Source organism: Mus caroli, unplaced genomic scaffold (genome assembly GCF_978045245.1).
Source record: "Mus caroli unplaced genomic scaffold, Mus_caroli_1 scaffold_2, whole genome shotgun sequence".
Classification (NCBI taxonomy): Eukaryota; Metazoa; Chordata; class Mammalia; order Rodentia; family Muridae; genus Mus; species Mus caroli.
In genome coordinates, this window is record NW_028227257.1 from 37,216,352 (window position 1) to 37,233,553 (window position 17,202).

General features: G+C 40.6%; 1 protein-coding gene across 5 annotated transcripts in view; it reads left to right on the forward strand.

Annotated features, from left to right (window-relative positions):
• Positions 1-17,202, forward strand: part of Kif16b (kinesin family member 16B) — a 277,807-nt gene that overhangs the window by 191,111 nt on the left and 69,494 nt on the right. For 2 of the 5 annotated variants that reach the window (XM_029474203.2, XM_021150816.3), the window contains 3 exons: positions 2,251-2,347; positions 3,597-3,647; positions 15,354-15,476. In XM_029474203.2, the coding sequence (XP_029330063.1) occupies positions 2,251-2,347; positions 3,597-3,647; positions 15,354-15,476 (271 nt within the window). Of the gene's footprint in view, positions 1-2,250; positions 2,348-3,596; positions 3,648-5,009; positions 7,410-15,353; positions 15,477-17,202 lie in introns of those variants that run through there. The other 3 variants (XM_029474201.2, XM_029474202.2, XM_085833718.1) reach the window with 2 other exon arrangements.

Genomic DNA, 17,202 nt, shown 5'->3' on the forward strand with positions numbered 1-17,202 from the left:
GCATTCAAATACACATATACACATGAATGAATGAGAGGAAGAGAAGGAAGGAGAGGGGAAAGAAGGGATATAGGGAGAGAGAGAAGGAGGGAAAAGCGATTGATCAATCTGTGTAATTGGAGGACACTACCTTATAATTGAGTCATGATTGCTTTGAGCAATCTGAGCTGCTGAAAGGTATAATTACCACATGTTTCTCTTACCTTTTATCCATTCAGACCTGCCCATATACATCTCCCTACTCTCCTTCAAAATCATAACCCCCTCTTTACTAACAGTTACTGCATGCAGATAGATAGATAGATAGATAGATAGATAGATAGATAGATAGATAGATAGACTAACCAACCGACCTAAATATAAGCTGTTTGGTCTGTATAATGTTACTGTATGTCTGTTTTCAATGCTGACCATTTGGCACTGGACAACAAATTGGTGCGCTTTTTTATGGAGATGGTTCTTTCCTCAGCTCCATGTCTAGCCTAGAGTTCTTTCTATAAGGCTGAGGCCTCATTAGCTTTTCCCCATCCATCCCGGTATGTCCGTCATTTCCATCCTTGTTCAGCTCATGTTTCAGCAGGTTCGTTCTGATGTTACCAGGAGACGCAGTGTCATAGCCGACTCCTTGATCCCGTGGCTCTTACAGTCCTTTTACTTGCCTCTTTCAAAATGTTCCCTGAGCCTTATTAGCAGGAGTGGTCTGTAGATGTATCTATTTTTATTTTTTTAATAAAAATGAATAGCATGTATTTATTTTTAACACGGGTTCCAGAATCTTGGGTCACAAAGCCTGCAAGGTAATTATTTTACTGTCTGTGCTGTCCCCTAGCATTGTATGCTCTGAACTTTGATTGGTTGTGGTTTTCTATAATCTTCTCTGTTGCAAAGAGAAATTTTCTTGATGATGTGAAGACTGCACTTATCTGTGGATATTATAAGTATAAATATTTAGAATTTAGTTAGGTATTGTTAGTTTAGTAAATTAGTGTTTATGGATTTCCCCCCAAATAACCATGAGTTCACTGATGCTGAATAGTTAGCTAGGTAGCCAGTATCAGGCATAATTTTCCTCTTCTCAAATGAGTCATAAGTCCAATTAGAGAGCTGGTGTTGACCTCTAATATATGTGTGCTGCTACTGCACCTTTAAGGTTATTTTCAATGCTAGTTCACCATTGTGGTTCATTGCCATCATAGCTAGGTATGTTGCTTACTTCCTCTTTTAGAAGTTTGAATGTTGCCTTCTAATACCATGGGAGCTAGTCCTAAGGAAGGGATATCCAGGGCAGTTCCAGCTCAGGGGTCTCTGGGATCTGTTTCATAGGGAGTTACCTCAATCTCTAAGGAACAACCAAGGACAATAGCAATAGGGAGTCTATTGGACAGTCCTGACCAACAGCTCAAAGAAGGGCTTCTCATGTCTGGTATTGCAGTTTTTGTTAGGTAGTCTTGGCTCTTGGAAAGAGCACCATCAGCCCAAATGAAAAAACGTAATTAAAACTATATATGTATATTTATTTACAGAATTATCTGTATTATAGGTTTATTTTAGGTAAATATTTTATAGTATAATTATACAGGCCTTTTCAGACATCTTTAATAATATTTTTATTAACTACCTCTTTCTGTAGTTAGCCTTTTCCCACTTGCCTGAAGTGCCCCTGTTACCTACCCTTGACTGTTTGCTAGAATTACTACCTGGAGGCTGCACTGAATACCAAGGAGCCTCTCTGAGGGTGGATTCTGTGAGCACAGAGCATCTGACTTCCATGGCTGTGGCTTGCCTTTGTCCTTCAGTGTCCTCCTGCTAGGAAGATCCAGGGAGGGTTGATGGAGCAGCTTACTCTCCATTCAGTTTCAGTGTCTTCTTCTTTTTAGCTGATTCCATCTCATTTGGCGAAAGCTCAGAGAGTGAATGCATAGCAACAGATATTTTAGAAAGAAGAAAACAGCTTGGAATTCCTTATTTTTATTTATGTGGAATAAATAAAATTCTTAACAGGATTTTCAAGTCCTGGTAGGGCTTTGCTTTTTGTTTTGGGTTTTTCTAAATTGCACATAATACTCGATAAAAGACATGATACCTCTCTTTATGTGAGTTACCGGATGATCTCTAGTTCCATCACATATGTATATAAGTGATATTAGAAATAAGAGGCCCCCTATTGTATGGAGCATTCTGAAGACACATGTAGTGACCAAATGTAGTGACTAGATATATTCAATGGTGTCCTGTTTCCATGGTTTTCAGGATCAGTGCTTACATTGAGGAAGAAGTCCAGAGACGCCTTCATGATTTGCACAGGGCAATTGGTGATGCCAGCCATACACCTGCTGATGTGATGAAGGTGAGCTAAAGGAGCCAGGTTATACAGTTATTACTGCCACTTAATGAAAACTCAGGTGTGGAATGTTCCAGAAAGAGCACTAAATGTTGATTGGATGGAGCTGAACAATGAAAGAGAGCATTCATCAAAGAGTAGCGTATTTTAAAGTTTTGTGGTTCTGAGGAAACATTCATCAGCTATTCTTTATTTGCTTTGATTCTGTTTCTTCTCCAAATAAAACCAATTTCTGTAGTAAATAATTTACTTTGTAAGTCATTCCAAGTAGATATACACTTTTGTGCTTGAGAAAATGTATACTTTAGTAAGTTGATGTTTAGTTCATTTCTTTTGAATTAGTATAAATAAATGTTTACAAAGCATTGGGATTTTATGATACTTTTGTCCATACATACGAAATAATTTGATCTTGTTACACCATCACCCTCTTTATTCTCTGTCCCCTTTGTCTCCATTCACATCCATAACTTTGCATTTCTTCCTGTTTTTATGCTCTAATACTCCTTAGTGTCTGTTTTGATTTGATTTTTTTCTAAATTGCCCATTTGAAAGAAAAGACTCAATACATCTCTTTCTGAATGTCTTTTGGATTGCTTTATGTAATGAAATGATGATCTTTTCCATTCATCTCTCTGTAATTGACACAGTTTTGCTTTTCTTTATGGCTGACTGAAATTCTATTGCATACATTGATAGATAGATAGATAGATAGATAGATAGATAGATAGATAGATGGATGGATAGATGCATGCATACATGGATACAGTATCACACGTTCTTTAGCCTTTTACACACTGATGGGCACCTCTCCCATTTCCTAACTTCCTGTCATGAGTAGTGCTGCATAAATATGGCCATGTGGGTTTTTCTGGTTCATGATGACTCTGACTTCTGTGATGGACTCTCAGAAGCAGTAATATAAGGCCTATATGTGTATATTTTTTTTGGCACTATCTTATTGAATTCCATAATTTTCAGGCTAAAAAAAAATGTCCTGAGGAAATCTTAATTGTAATTTTACTGTTTAAATTTAACACTAGAAGTTACTGGTTCAGTTCTCTGTCCTGCACATAAATCAATAAGAGACATGTTTTCCTTGGCAATATAAATCCTATGGAATGGTTTTCAGTTTTGAATGATAAGTATGTTTCTTTACCATTTGTTACCGTAAATACTTGTAATGGAATCAGACTTTTCTCCCTTGTCTGAGCATGGTATAATTTAATACAGACAGCTTTTCTTTTCTTCTCAGAGTAATGAGGAACTTCACAATGGCGCCACTCAACGTAAGCTAAAGTATGAGGTAGGTAATGATTTTTTAGATTGATAGGGTTGCTTAAATTATGGCATGCTTGTGTGATTAAATTTTCTTAATGTTTAGTTGCATAATTAGAATTTTGAAGTCCCAGTGAGATTAATGGCTAATAGAGAAGGCAAACTATTATATAGACATAAAATTAAAGGGAATCCTGCAGGCCTAAAACTGTGTTGGCTTTATTTGAATGGCCTGTAGCTATGCCAGGTTTCTCATTAGCAACGGTATCCTTTCCCTTGGTCTGCATTGAAAGGGCAGAATTATATAATCAGGATCAGATAGGAGGTGGGGGTTGGAAATGAAACTGAGAACTTCTCAGTGTAATTAAAAGCCTGTTGGTTTTATATCTGAGCGGGCAGTGGTACAGAGGAACCCCTGGATCACTCAGCTGTCTTGTCTCTCTGGTGGACAGTTGCTATTACAGCATACAATTGGTAAGAAATCACTTGAGTTTCTTCCACCAAGAAGAATGGCATGCTCATATAGCCCAAGAACTTTTTTTTTATTGCTAGGTGATAGAAATCTTGCCATCAGTATCTGTTGTCCATTACTGAACAGAGAGCAAAAGGAGGTTGGGTGTTTATAGTTTCTTGACTCACTTGGACCACACCCACTTCTCATGCTGCCAGTAATAACAGTAGCCTCCTCTAGACATTTTTTTCCTATTGGGTATCTCTGTCAGAGGAAGAAACTGTCTTATATTCATTTGTTTGTTTGTTTCCATGGCACCTGACAAATTATAGGCATGCAGCATGCCTTCCTTAGTGAAGGTTTGTAGGGATCAGCACTGGTATTCTAATCAGGGAGAATATGATTTAAGACTCACATAAAATAAATGAGAGAGAGACAGACAGAGAGACACAGAGAGAGAAACAGAGAGAGACAGAGAGAGAGACAGAGAGAGAGACAGAGAGAGAGAGAGAGAGAGAGAGAGAGAGAGAGAGAGCATGCATGCAGTGTGACCTGGATGGGTGCGTTTGTCCAAATGGGTCGAACAGCTAACTCTAGCCTCTTAAACACTGAGTCAAAAGTTTGGGAATGTACTTCAGAAAAAAATGCAATCATAGACCAAGAAATGGATACTGTGGATTAATCCTACACCGTGTGTCTCTATCAAAATACTCAGTGATTTGTTAGACTGTGTAACATGTAAATTGATGTTCCATAAATGAATCAATCCTCTGTCCTTAAATCATATATCAATCAACACCAATGACTTAGTCCTTCTATCTCACCTCTCAATTAATCTACTCCAATGAAACCAATGGCTATAAGACTTTCCATGTACAAAAAGAATGCCAGAAAGACATAGCACACCCCCATTTCAACCTTTTTTGACATCCTAAACAGAAAGGGCAGCCTTGGTCTGCACCGTGTGTTATCCCACTTCTGTCCAAAGATGCTGCTGACTCTCCCAGTGTCCTTAGAGAAGAGAGTGAGATGTGTCTGAGCAGCCAGCGAAGCCATCCCATGTCACAGAACACGTCACTCTCCACAGCGTTCTCCATGGCCTCCCAAGAGAGAATGGTTCTACACTCAGGAACTGAGTTGCTGAAGAATATTGGTGACAAATTTTGTTACCCTGAGAATTCTGGCCACCTTGAACCAAACCGTGCTCATCTTCTTGAAATCACTTCCCTTAATGAAAGGAACTCTAGAGATGCACAGAATTCTCAGGGTGAGTCAGAAAATGGCAATGGGTTTATGGCTCCTGAAGGGAAACAAAGCTGGGGAATTGAGTCCAGCTGGACATTGTTGCAACACGTGTCACAGCAAGCGCCAGCAAACAGAGGAAGCCAGCAAGCTATGCAAAGCAGGGTGCTGTGCTTTGTTCTCTCTGAAAGCCTTTCTCAAAGGGAACATCCCACTGGCAGCTCTCCTCAGAGAATATCAGCTCCTACATTGAGTTGTGAGCAACAAAATGAGAAATACTCAGATGCTAAAAACACTAGTGTTCTAGCTCCCCTAGTCAATATCAGGACAGAAGCAAAGAAGCGACTGGGATATTTTTACCACAAATTCTCAGACCTTTATAAAGACACCAGCGGCCACTTGATACAGGCTGGGACGAAAGTAATGAGCCAAGCCAAGCATGTCGGGAGTATGTGTGACCCAGGTGAGCTGGCTTCCCATGTGACAACCTTCATCAGAGGCCTGCCATTATTGGAGCACTTACCCCAGCACCTGCCCTGGAGGTCACTCATGGTGCCATCAGGTCCTCCTCCTCTTCCTGAAACTCAGATTGGCAGCTTCAACAGTGAAGGTGGAGGAAGCCCAAGGTCAGCCAAGAGCACAACACCTCACAGGAACTTGGCCTTCACATCTACAGATGCACCAAATTCCTGTCCAAATTCAGTTTTCCGTCTTGACTATGAAGATGCTGGGAAGATCATTGCATTTAAGCAGACTCTTGTACCTTTCCCAGAACAAATGCTGAGGCTTCAAGAGTGCCCTCTCACAGACCTCCTTGAGCACATGACATGTTGTTTGCCAGAGCCTGTGGACATAATGAAGGCTGTCAAAGGCATTTACTGGCTTGCAGTTGCTAACTGCTCCCAGCCTGACCCCCAGGCTGCATGCTTGCTCCTGCTGCCTTCAGTTCTGTATGCTCTGGTACTGGTAGATGGTTGCCAAGACTCCATGAGCACTTGTCATGCTCTCCCTCTCACTGCACTGCAGGAGATTCAGGTCGGCTTTGGTGGGCAGAGCATTCGATTCCTGGGCTCCACAGAGGACCTCTTGCTTACTGTGCTTACTTACAACAAGAGCCTCACTCAGCAGCTCTGCCAGGACCTCCTGGGTGTGCTAATGGCTGGGTCAGAAGCTGCTGCCTACAACAATCACCCTTTGCTCCATCAGGATCTGGTTCAGCTTTCTCTTGATGTGAAGGCAGAAATCCCTGTTTTAGCTTTGGCAAATGGAGTTCATTTGTCTTGCAATTTCCAGACAACCTTGGTAGACATGGTCTACTTTCTTCATGGAAATATGGAGGCCAGTGTCCCTTCTCTGGCAGAAGTTCAGTTACTGCTCTATACCACAGTCAGATTGGAGAGTGAGGCAGCTTGTGCCCCCTGCCGATCATTCATCCTTCTAAACACCCACATGGCACTCCTGAGGGAGGATCATGTGTTTTACCCCCACACTGGCTCTCTAAACACACTTCCTCCACATGGGCGATTTGATGTGATCACGTGCCAAGCTCTGAGTGAGTTCAGATGTGTCATAGTTCCAGAGAAGGACAAAGTGTCAAAGGTAGAGCTGGTCTTCCTAAGGAAACATGGGCTTCCCTTGAACAGAGGAAGTGGCCTACCTGAGCAGAGTCAAGTTACCTCAAGCACCCAGATGGTTATTCCATTGTGTCTTGAGGATGGACAGGATCAGGCACTCGACATCTGGAAACTCACTTTCAATTCTCAGGATGAGGCTCTTTGGCTAATCTCATATTTAACAAGACTCTAGGAAGGAGACATCTAGAGATACAGGGCAGTTTCTTTTAGACCTTCAATAAAATGAACATTATAAAAACAGTCAAGGAAATATGAATGTCTCAGTGTACTTGATTGAATGGGAAAAAACAGAACTCTGAAATTGAAAGTGTAAATATTTTGAATAAAGCAAAGTGAAAATAGCTGATAGCAGAGAACTGGAAAAATATCTTTATTGCCACCTGCTTCATTGTCTCAAAGCTCAGATTGTAAATTTGGATCTGCTCAATTACTGGTGCCATGATTAAAGCATTCTGACAGCTTGGCTTAGTTGTCTGTTTATGGTGTGGTAGCTTGGAATCGGGTGGTGCCTGCTGGCGTCCAGTGGACTAATTTGTGCTGTCTGGAAAGGTGCCCAGTCTGGCAGTGACCTTCATCAACACCCTCCATGTTGCCCATGAGTAGCACAGCTGTGTAGTAGAGTGCATCAGTGCTTCCTTCAGCTTCCCCAGTCCATGCCCCACACATAATTTTTACCAGTCTCCTTCTTTTTCTGAACTTTTGTGTTTTTATCCTGGAAGTGCTGTTTGTCTTGTTGTAACATCTTTATGGCTTATTTCTGCTGTCTTGTCAAATATATGGTTGCCTTGGATGACATTCAGCACTCTCTGTGTCTACCATATTTCCTGCCCCTTGACTAGCCGTGACTCAGGTCTGCTCAGCCAGGTATCTTGCTGGCCTGAGGTGAGTTTGCAACTATCCAGGCTTTGTTCATTCTTCATTTACTCCTGTGTGGCAATCCTGTGAGCAGTCGGGAAACAGGTTTTGAGTTAGTTTATACCACCCAGCTACTCTGCCCTTGTTCTCCTTTCTCTTAGATGCATGTCCACTAAATCCCAGAGTCTCAGAAACAGGGAAGATGCCTCTTTTCTCCATTGACTCGCCTTCCTCTCTGCCAGGCACAGACTCAGCACACTCTGTGCAGTTTAGTGGGTCTCCAGTTTCATTAAACCACTCATTTCAGCTTTGGCTTGGAAGGGCCTTTTGGTTCTGGTCGCATTTTTGGCTAATGATCAGTATAAGTGTGGGCTCTTTATTTCTGTTACTAGCTGATGATGGGGGTGAAGTCAAAACCTAACCCGACCAGAAACTTACCATCTGCTTTTTGTCAGAATTGCCAAGAGAGCAGACAAGCTATTGAAGTGTCTCTACATTTTCATCTGTTTCCTCTGTTTAGATTCTAGGGAAATGAATAGCAAAACATAGAAGTGGAGAATGTGTTGTTGCCTTCTGTGGACCAGTGGCAAGCTTATTGTTTTCAATGGAATTCTTATTTGGAGATAGAGTGTGGTTTTGTTACTTCCGAAATACCCCTCCTCTGATACACACATCCAAATCCTTTTAAGTATATAGAGAACGTTGTGAAAATTACTACCACCACTTGACCCCAACTTTAACTATGGGTCTATATTGGGTGAAAAAAATTTTGAAAATCTCATAATATTCTTCTAAAACCTCATCAATACTATTTCTACTTTTCTTTTTTTTTTTTAGCTAATGTAATTTATATTACTTGCCATGACTCTTTTGTCATATATGTTTGATTAAACAAACAAGTAAACAGAATGAAGTCATGAAGAACTGAGACTAAAATTGAAGATGCTGACAGAGGGATGTAATGATTGAGAACAGGAAGCAATACAAAAGTTATCTGTTATTTTAGCAAAGACTGTCTACCTCAAACAGACAGACTTCCATAATTTTACCATGCTACAAATAATGGCCTTTAGGGTTTGTCTTAGTTAGGGTTTCTATTGATGTGATAAAAACATCATGACAAAAAGCAAGTTGGGGAGGAAAGGGTTAGTTCAGCTTGTACTTCCAGATGATAGATAGTCCACTACTAAAGGAAGTCAGGACAGAAACTTAAACAGGGCTTCAACCTGGAGATAGTAGCTGATGCAGAGGCCATGTGCTGCTTACTGGTCTGCTGCACATGGCTTGTCCAGCCTGCTTTCTTAGAGAACAAATGACTGCCAGCCCAGGGATGATGCTACCCAAAATGGGTGGTGCCCTCTGCCATTGATTGCTCATTGAGAAAATGCCTTATAGCTGGATCTCATGGAGACATTTCCTCAGCTGAGGCTTCTTTCACTCTGATGACTCCAGCTTGTGTCAAGTTGACACCCAAAACTAGCCAGTACAGGGGTTTTGTTTGTTTTGTTTCTCCCTGTATAGAACATGCAATAAATATAAGCATTACATAGAATTATGTTGTCTGTTGTCACGTTTTGAGTATGGTATATGGTTCAAATAGCCTCAACAGTAACACAGTCGGTTCAGATCTCATCATATTGTGGACTCACCTCTAGTAAGTCTGTCTTGTGACCCTACTTGTCACATCTCTCATCTGTGCATACTTTTTACGTTGCAATAAAATGCAGCTCATGGGAGTGAGAATTTGGTTGTTATGCTCCATAAAATAGGAACCGAGATTGTTGTAATTACTCCAGAAGCCTGTGGAATAGACTTGGTCTGTTGTCTACCCTGGCATCCTTTCTCAAGAGTCCCCAGCCTCTGACAGGTCCTCCTATCTGCATTAGACCAGGTATGAAATGGTACAATGTATGCAGCCAAGGTAACAGTTTAGTGGTAGGGATTTTCTGAAGCAGTTTTGTCCATAGTGGGTGTTGTGGCGTTTTGAGTTGTTGGGATAGAGGCATAAACACTTGAATTGTGGAATCAGGGATATGCTCTAGACACTACCTCTTTGAGAACTTGAAAGGGCAAGTTCATCTGAATTTGATTAAACCTCATCTTGCTCACAACTGCCTGTTTGAGACTTGTTCTTGGCAGAGTAAATTTATTTAGACTTTGTTGAAAAACATTTTAAAATAGTTGGTCTCTAAACTCTGAGCTCTTAGAAAATATTCATCTTTCCCTTTGGAAGGGCACACTTAAGCCTTTCAGCAGAATAATTACAGTAAATGTCTCTTAAACTTTTTTTTCAGATGCCGTATATGGTAAATAGATCTGAACCTCCTTTATTAATGGTTCACTGATGGCTAGGCTGTTTTGCTGTATTGCTTAGTTTCTAGTGAGATCATTTTATTAATGTAGTTATTCCGCGTACAGTGTATGCAGCTTAGGCATCTTCATTCTTCATAATGTGTGTTGTAAAAAATGTCTTATCTATCTATTGTTGCCAAGTATCGAACAAGTCTTGAAAGTTTCGGTGGTAGAGGAAAGGCAAAAGGATTTTTAGAAGTGGCTCTGCTCAACTGAGCTAGGCTCATGAGTTACACATGCTTCATTCTGAGGTCTGTACTACAGGAATAGTCATCATCATGGGGTGGTAGAAGCACCCAAGAACAGCCATGCCAGCCGCTGTCGTGTCATTGCCTAATTACCACTGAGATGCTCTAGTTGGTTAAAAGGAGTCAGTGTTGATTGTCTGTCACCACTCTGGCCCTTGTTTGGTTAATGCTCTCTTACTCAGGTGGTTTACAATGGTAATAGCAATTCCAGGTACCCTGTGTACTCTGGTTTTCAGAATGTGGAGCTGTTGCCCATGTTTTTTATCCTATATCCTTGAAAAGGCACTCCCAGAAAGGGGAATCTATCATCGTTTTTCACTTTACATTTGGGCATTTGAACCAATAATTGATTGCTATAGCATGCAGATCACACAGTTAGCAAAATCTGAAAGAGCATGCCTCCTACGCCTTTATAGACCTTATGGTATTAAGACAAGGTCCCTTCCTGGCATAGGGAGGCTTCTACAGTGAATGTAAACCTGTGTTGGCCATTTGTCATGTTCTCACTGTCTTCCTGCTCACGCTCTTTATTCCTATTTTCTTACATCCTGCCTCATGTTCAACAATGTAACAGATTGGTGTCTATCATGGGTTCCCCCTTTTCAAATTGCTGGGGCATTACAAGGTGACTGTTTTGTAATAGCTCCAACTAGAGCTATCACCCTGGCATGTAAAATTTTAGAAAAGGAAGAATTAGAATTATGTGCAATCCTGGGAAAAGAGACAGGAGAATTGGTAATTCTGACTTAAATTAGAGCAGGGTTTAATCTGATTTAAAAGGGGGGAAAACCCAAAAACCTTGATGTGCCTGTATTTTTTTAAGCAAAGCTTAGTTATGGTCTCCAGGAGATGAGATGACAGTTCTTAGGGCTGACCTTGTCTTGGTCAAGCGTGAACTGAATTTAACCATCTGCTATATAATTGGTAATTAGGAGAATGTTGATGACTCTCTGTGGAATTAGGCCATTCAGTGCCTTGTGTAGCCTGCAGTGATCTGGGCTGATACTAATGCCACCTCCTCCTCACTTCCTCGGTGTGCTGCTTCTGAAGGCGACAGCCTGAGTAGGAAGAGGAAATTAAAATGGAGCCTGAATTCTGTTCAGGTCTTTTCCCTGAGGACATGTCTACAGTGTTTCAGGCACTTGTTTTTATTCCCTCATATGGTATATCCCTCCCTCCTCCTATATCCATACACCTCAATTCCTCCTCAGTTTCCCTTCAGTAAAGGGCAGGTCTCCCGGATATCAACCAGATGTGCCATATCAAGTTACACTAAGATTAGGCACCTCCCCAGTTCATCATGCTGACAGGACAAATCGTAGGTCAAAGGTCTCATGGCTGGGTTGGTGTCCAAACCCTTCACTGGAAGTCTTGCCTGGTTGTAGGAGTTGGCTGACTCAGGCTCTGTATTCTGTAATATGAGGATATTAAGGCTGGACAAGGCAACCCAATAGGAAGAAAGGAATCCCCAAAGCAGGCAGAAGTATCAGAAACAGCCCCACCCCTGCTCCCTCTGTTAGGAGTCCTACAAAAGCACCAAGCTACACAACTAAAAATAGACAAATGGCCCAGGTTAGACCCATGCAGTCCATTCTGTCTCCGTGAGCCCCTTTGAGTCCAGGTTTATTTATTCTGTGGGTTCTCTTGTGGTGTCCCTGACCCCTTTGGCCCCTATAATGTACCTCCCAACCCTTCTTCATGGATTCCTGGAACTCCACCTAATGTTTAGATGTGGGTTTCTGCATCTGTTTCCATTGGTTGCTGGATGAGGTCTTTCTGATGACAGTTAGCTAGGCATCAATCTGAGTATAATAGAATATCATTAGGTATCATTTTCATTGACTTTTTTTTTTTTTTTTTTTTTGCCAGTTGTGCTTGGTTCTATCCTAGGCCTAGGTCTCTGGACCATCCAGCCTCTGGTCCAACCAGTGTCAGGACTGGGATCCCTCTGGTGGCATGAGTCTCAAGCTAGCCATTTCCACAGCTTCTGTGCCACCTTTTCCCCAGTTCATTGTGCTGGCAGGACAAATTATAGCTCAAAAGTTTTATGGCTGGATTGGTGTCCAAACCCTTCACTGGAAGTCTTGTTCAGATGTAGGAGTTGACTGGTCAGGCTCTGTATTCCCCATTACTATGAGTCCTAGCTGGGGTCATCCTAATAGATTCCTGGGAGTTTCCATTGCACTAGGTTTTACCTTGCCCCTGAATTGCCCCCCACCCCAGTATCAGTTGTTTTCCCCAGTAACCTCCCCCTCTATCCTTTCCCCACATGATTCCTTTTGCTCCCATCCCGTAATCCATCCACAATATTTATTTTACTACCTTTCCATGCATTCCCCATTGATCCTCCTTGTTACTTAGCTTCTGTGGGTCAGGCACAGTTTTTTTTTCTCTCAAAAAAAAAATAGTATGTGCACACACAAGATAATATTTCATTAAGTAGAAAAATGTTATTTAATATCTCTTACTTATCGACATATAATACAAGCTACTAATTGCGTGGCTGTTCCAGACGCTTTATTTCTAAGTGGAACCATTCCACAGTACATTTTAAGGTTCTTGTAGCATCTTACATATGCACTCACATCGGATTTGCTCTTTTCTAGTATAAGGCCTTTGTATCTCACTACCTCTGGTGCTGATGTGTCACTAGTTTCTCTGTTAAGCCTGAGAGTCAATGGCCACTGCAGAAAAAAAATGACTCCAAAGTAAGCAATGCCATGATACTTAAAAGTACTCACAAACTATGTGGTTCAGCATGTATTCCTATGTCTAGGACAAAACTAGGTATTCACAATACAGCCATACACAAATCAAGCATACATTTATGAATATTAATTTCTCATACTGTCCAAGACATATTTTAGGAAAATATTAAGGACCTTTCACAACTGTATCTGAGAACTCTATGTTTCTTATGGAATTGACTTCATAAAGTAATTGTGGAAAAAAACCCTACCCTACAGCAATACTAGGCAGAAACATGTTCATTTTTTATTTTTCTCTTTATATTATGTGTTTGCTCAGATATCTTCAGATCCCTGCCTTATCCATGTTTGACAAGATCAGGTGCATTCAAGACGGTATGGTTATAGACCCTTGAACGTGAACTAGAAGAAGAGAAAGCTAAGTGTTACAGCAGAGTAAGGGGGCACCAAACCCCTTGCCAGCAGTATTAGCAGTTGCGAGTTACTGCTTGGAATTCCATAGTGGCAGTTTCTATCTGCCAAGGTTATAACCAGCACAAGCATTTCTCAGCCTACACATAGGCTCACAGCCTACACATAAGTACAAACATGATCTTCCATGTGACATAGAAGGAAGAAAGGGAAACAAAGCAGGACCCTTATGGCTAAATATGGCATATATATGTGAGAACTACTGTTAATCAGTAAACCTGTTCTTATAGACAGACTAACTACATTCTTTTTTTCTCCTCGTTTTCATCTTTAACTGTATAACATGTCAGGGAAGATCTATATTTAAAGTAATTTGGGCACGGACTGTCAGTGAATTGATGTGATTAGCAGAGCTCATATTGAAAAACATCTCTAAGCATTTCCATGTTGGTTTTTGACATTAATGACAGCTAATTAGAAACGCCATGTGGCAAACAGTGGTTCTTGTTTTGGGTGACCACCCACTAGGGAAAAATCATGATGCTGTAAAAAGGCTTTGGTAACTTCAGACACTGCCAGACATTACTCTGTCAGCTAGATTAGAAACTATAGTCAGAAGTTGTCTATCTCTGTGACAGCCTGTGGTCTGAGTTGTCACACAGGCAACCAGGTAGGGGCAAAGCTGTGCGTACCTGTGAGTACCTGCCTGAGCTCCAGACCCCTCTTTTCCCCAGGAGAACTGCAGTGTATTGCCCAATGGTTTCTTTTCGGTCAAAACATTTAATGTTATTGCATATTTATTTCCTACACCTTAATCTGTGCACGCCTGAAGTATTTATTACCCCATTTATTTTAGATGGATGTCCTCACTTTAAAATCTAATACCTGAGTAATGTAGTAGTGTGAAGTTTATTCCCTGGGTTATCAACTTCTTGCCATGTAGAGTCAGGTTGCCTCATAGTCAGCTTCTCCTTTGATAAATGGGGTTCATAATAATTAGCCCCTCGTGGGGACATCATGAAGATTGATAGATTAATGTATAGAAACTGGTTAGCACACCGACAATGTATGGTAAAGTATTCAGCAAATGTTAACTATGAATGTAATTCTAATTATTTTTTTTAATACTACTGCTTCAAAAACATACTGTCTTATGTTCTCTAAACCCCTGGGTTAATGTAAATTATGATGGTTCAGAGATTTCTTCCTATTTATACTCAATAACTCATTTTAAAAATTAATTTTTTATACTGCATCTTCCTCTGACCCCTCAGGCTTCCTGCCACCCAGAACATAAATACTTGTCAGCCAAGTCAATTATCAATCAAATGGAGCCTAAAGAAAATACTTGAGATTTGTTTTAATTGTGGTTTATAAAAATTTCCACACTATAGTAACTTCATTATAAAATGACTAAATGCTAATGATGAATTGAATTTAAACAAAATTTCCAGTTTTTACAACTCTTTGAACAGCAGTCAGATATGGAAAGGAAGAAATATGCTTAGTTGATAAAAACTGCAAAAAGTGGAACCTATCACAGTTTTCACATGGTCTTATACATTTGAAGGAACTTCAAAGCTAAACAGCCCTTTGCAGTGCTTTTGCCCTAACTTCTGGACTGGTCTGCCCACAGACATGGTCTTTTGTTATGAGGGAGGCTTAACATGTCTTTTTCAAAGCAAACCATCATATTTCTAAATAAACTCTACTGGTTTGGTGCTCTTTTCTCTACTTGAGACGCATATTGTCTCTTCTCGCAAGCAAGGTTCTCGCCACAGCACAGTGATGTTACATTCTCTTTGTTCTCCTTGTCCGATGTGCCTTTGATAGCGGATGTATTCTCGCTCTTTGGGAACAAATCCAGACGACCTGAAGGATCCCATTAAGATTAGTATTCCTCGCTATGTCCTGTGTGGTCAAGGGAAGGATGAACACTTCGAGTTTGAAGTTAAGGTAAGTGTTCCTTCGTCATCCTTCTAGAAGAACAGAAGTTGAAGACTGTGTGGTGGTGCTTTCTTGCTGTTTTTGGAAAAGAATATGAAATTACTTATGAATGTTATTGTGTAAGACATTTACTCCTTTGATCTAGTATGTGAATCTTTAGACTGTAGCACATGATAGGGGAGGGCACCTACAAAGATGGGCTCGTGTCAGGAGGCAGAAAGGCATCAATCACCCTGCTGGTGGGGCAGAAGACATCATCCCAGCCAGGGTCCTAGCACTTTCCTGATTTCAGCTCCAGAAAATCAACCTTCACTCATTGTATGAGCACACACACATGCACTTGTACGCACACACTTGCACAAACACCGGAACAAACAGATGAGTTGATAAACCCACCTGTGGGCTTAGGCCCAATTTTTCTCATCTATAAGAACAGTAATAATATCTATTTGTAAGAATTTTATTTTGTGTAAAGTCTTAGGTGGCTAGCATGTAATAAATAATAAATTATCATAACTGTCACTGTTGATACTACTGCTGTAGTGTGTGTGTGTGTGTTTGTGTGTACATGTGTATAAGCTATTAATTAGATGCTTTCTTAATCTGTTTCAGGTATTATTTTATTTATATGACTTTTAAGGAAGAAATGAGCTTCCCAAAATAATGACTTCATCTTATTTTTAAATTTATTTCCAATGACTCATACACTTAGTTAAATGTTTCTGGCTGCTATTCTCTTCTCCTCAGTGAATTAATGATTAATCACATTTCTTTATTCAAGGATGGACAATGATATTAATATAATAAAGTCCCCTGCAGTATTGGCCTGTGGATGCATACGGGTGGCCTTGCAAGCAGTTTGGTTCAGACAAACCCTGACCTGGGAATTTGGACCCTGAGATCCATAGACTTTGATTCTGTTGCAGTTTGCTTAATAACCTACTCAGTTTTGGGTCCTTGGCAAAATGAGGGAAACCAGCATTGACTGATCTCCAAAGGTCACGATCTAAGAGAAGCATGTCAATCCAGAGAAAGTCTGATGAGGAGGAGCTCCTGCAAAGCCTACAAACCTAGAACTCCTGAGGGAGGAAGCAGTGGGCAAGAGGGGATAGAGGAGCCTTGCCCCCTGCCGATCCCCTGAGGCACCTCAGGGAGGCTCCTTTCAGGCACACAGAGAATCATGTCCTCTGATTTTAGATGTTTATTTTTGCATACTGAGTTTTTCTTTACAAAAAATAAAAGTGGGCATGATTTATATGTGTGAGGCTTAGGTGGGAAAGTATTGTGCAGGCAGGGCAGTGATTTTGAGCTTTTGTAGAGTTGTTCTACAGTGCTAATTTATGTCTTTGTGCTATTGCTTCTCACTACCCTGAACCAATAACACCCAATTCCTGCTCCAGTCCTCTTCATTTCTTCTACCATTCCATATTGTATATGTTTGTGAGACTATATAATGTTCTCTTTTGTTAACATGCATAATGTCATATACAAATATAAAAATAACTATAAGATTCTTTGTATTTCCATATTTTGGATTCTTTTGTGGCTTTTCCTGGCCCAGAATTAGAATCCACCGAGTCTACACTTTACAAAAGTGAAAACACACAGTGCTTTTAGTTGGCCTATGTCCACACTTTAATGATGAGCACATTAATGGAGTTTAGCTATTTATTGGCTCAACGTATACAACTTTAATAAAGAAGACTGCTTTTTAAGTAAGTGGGTTAATTTAGAT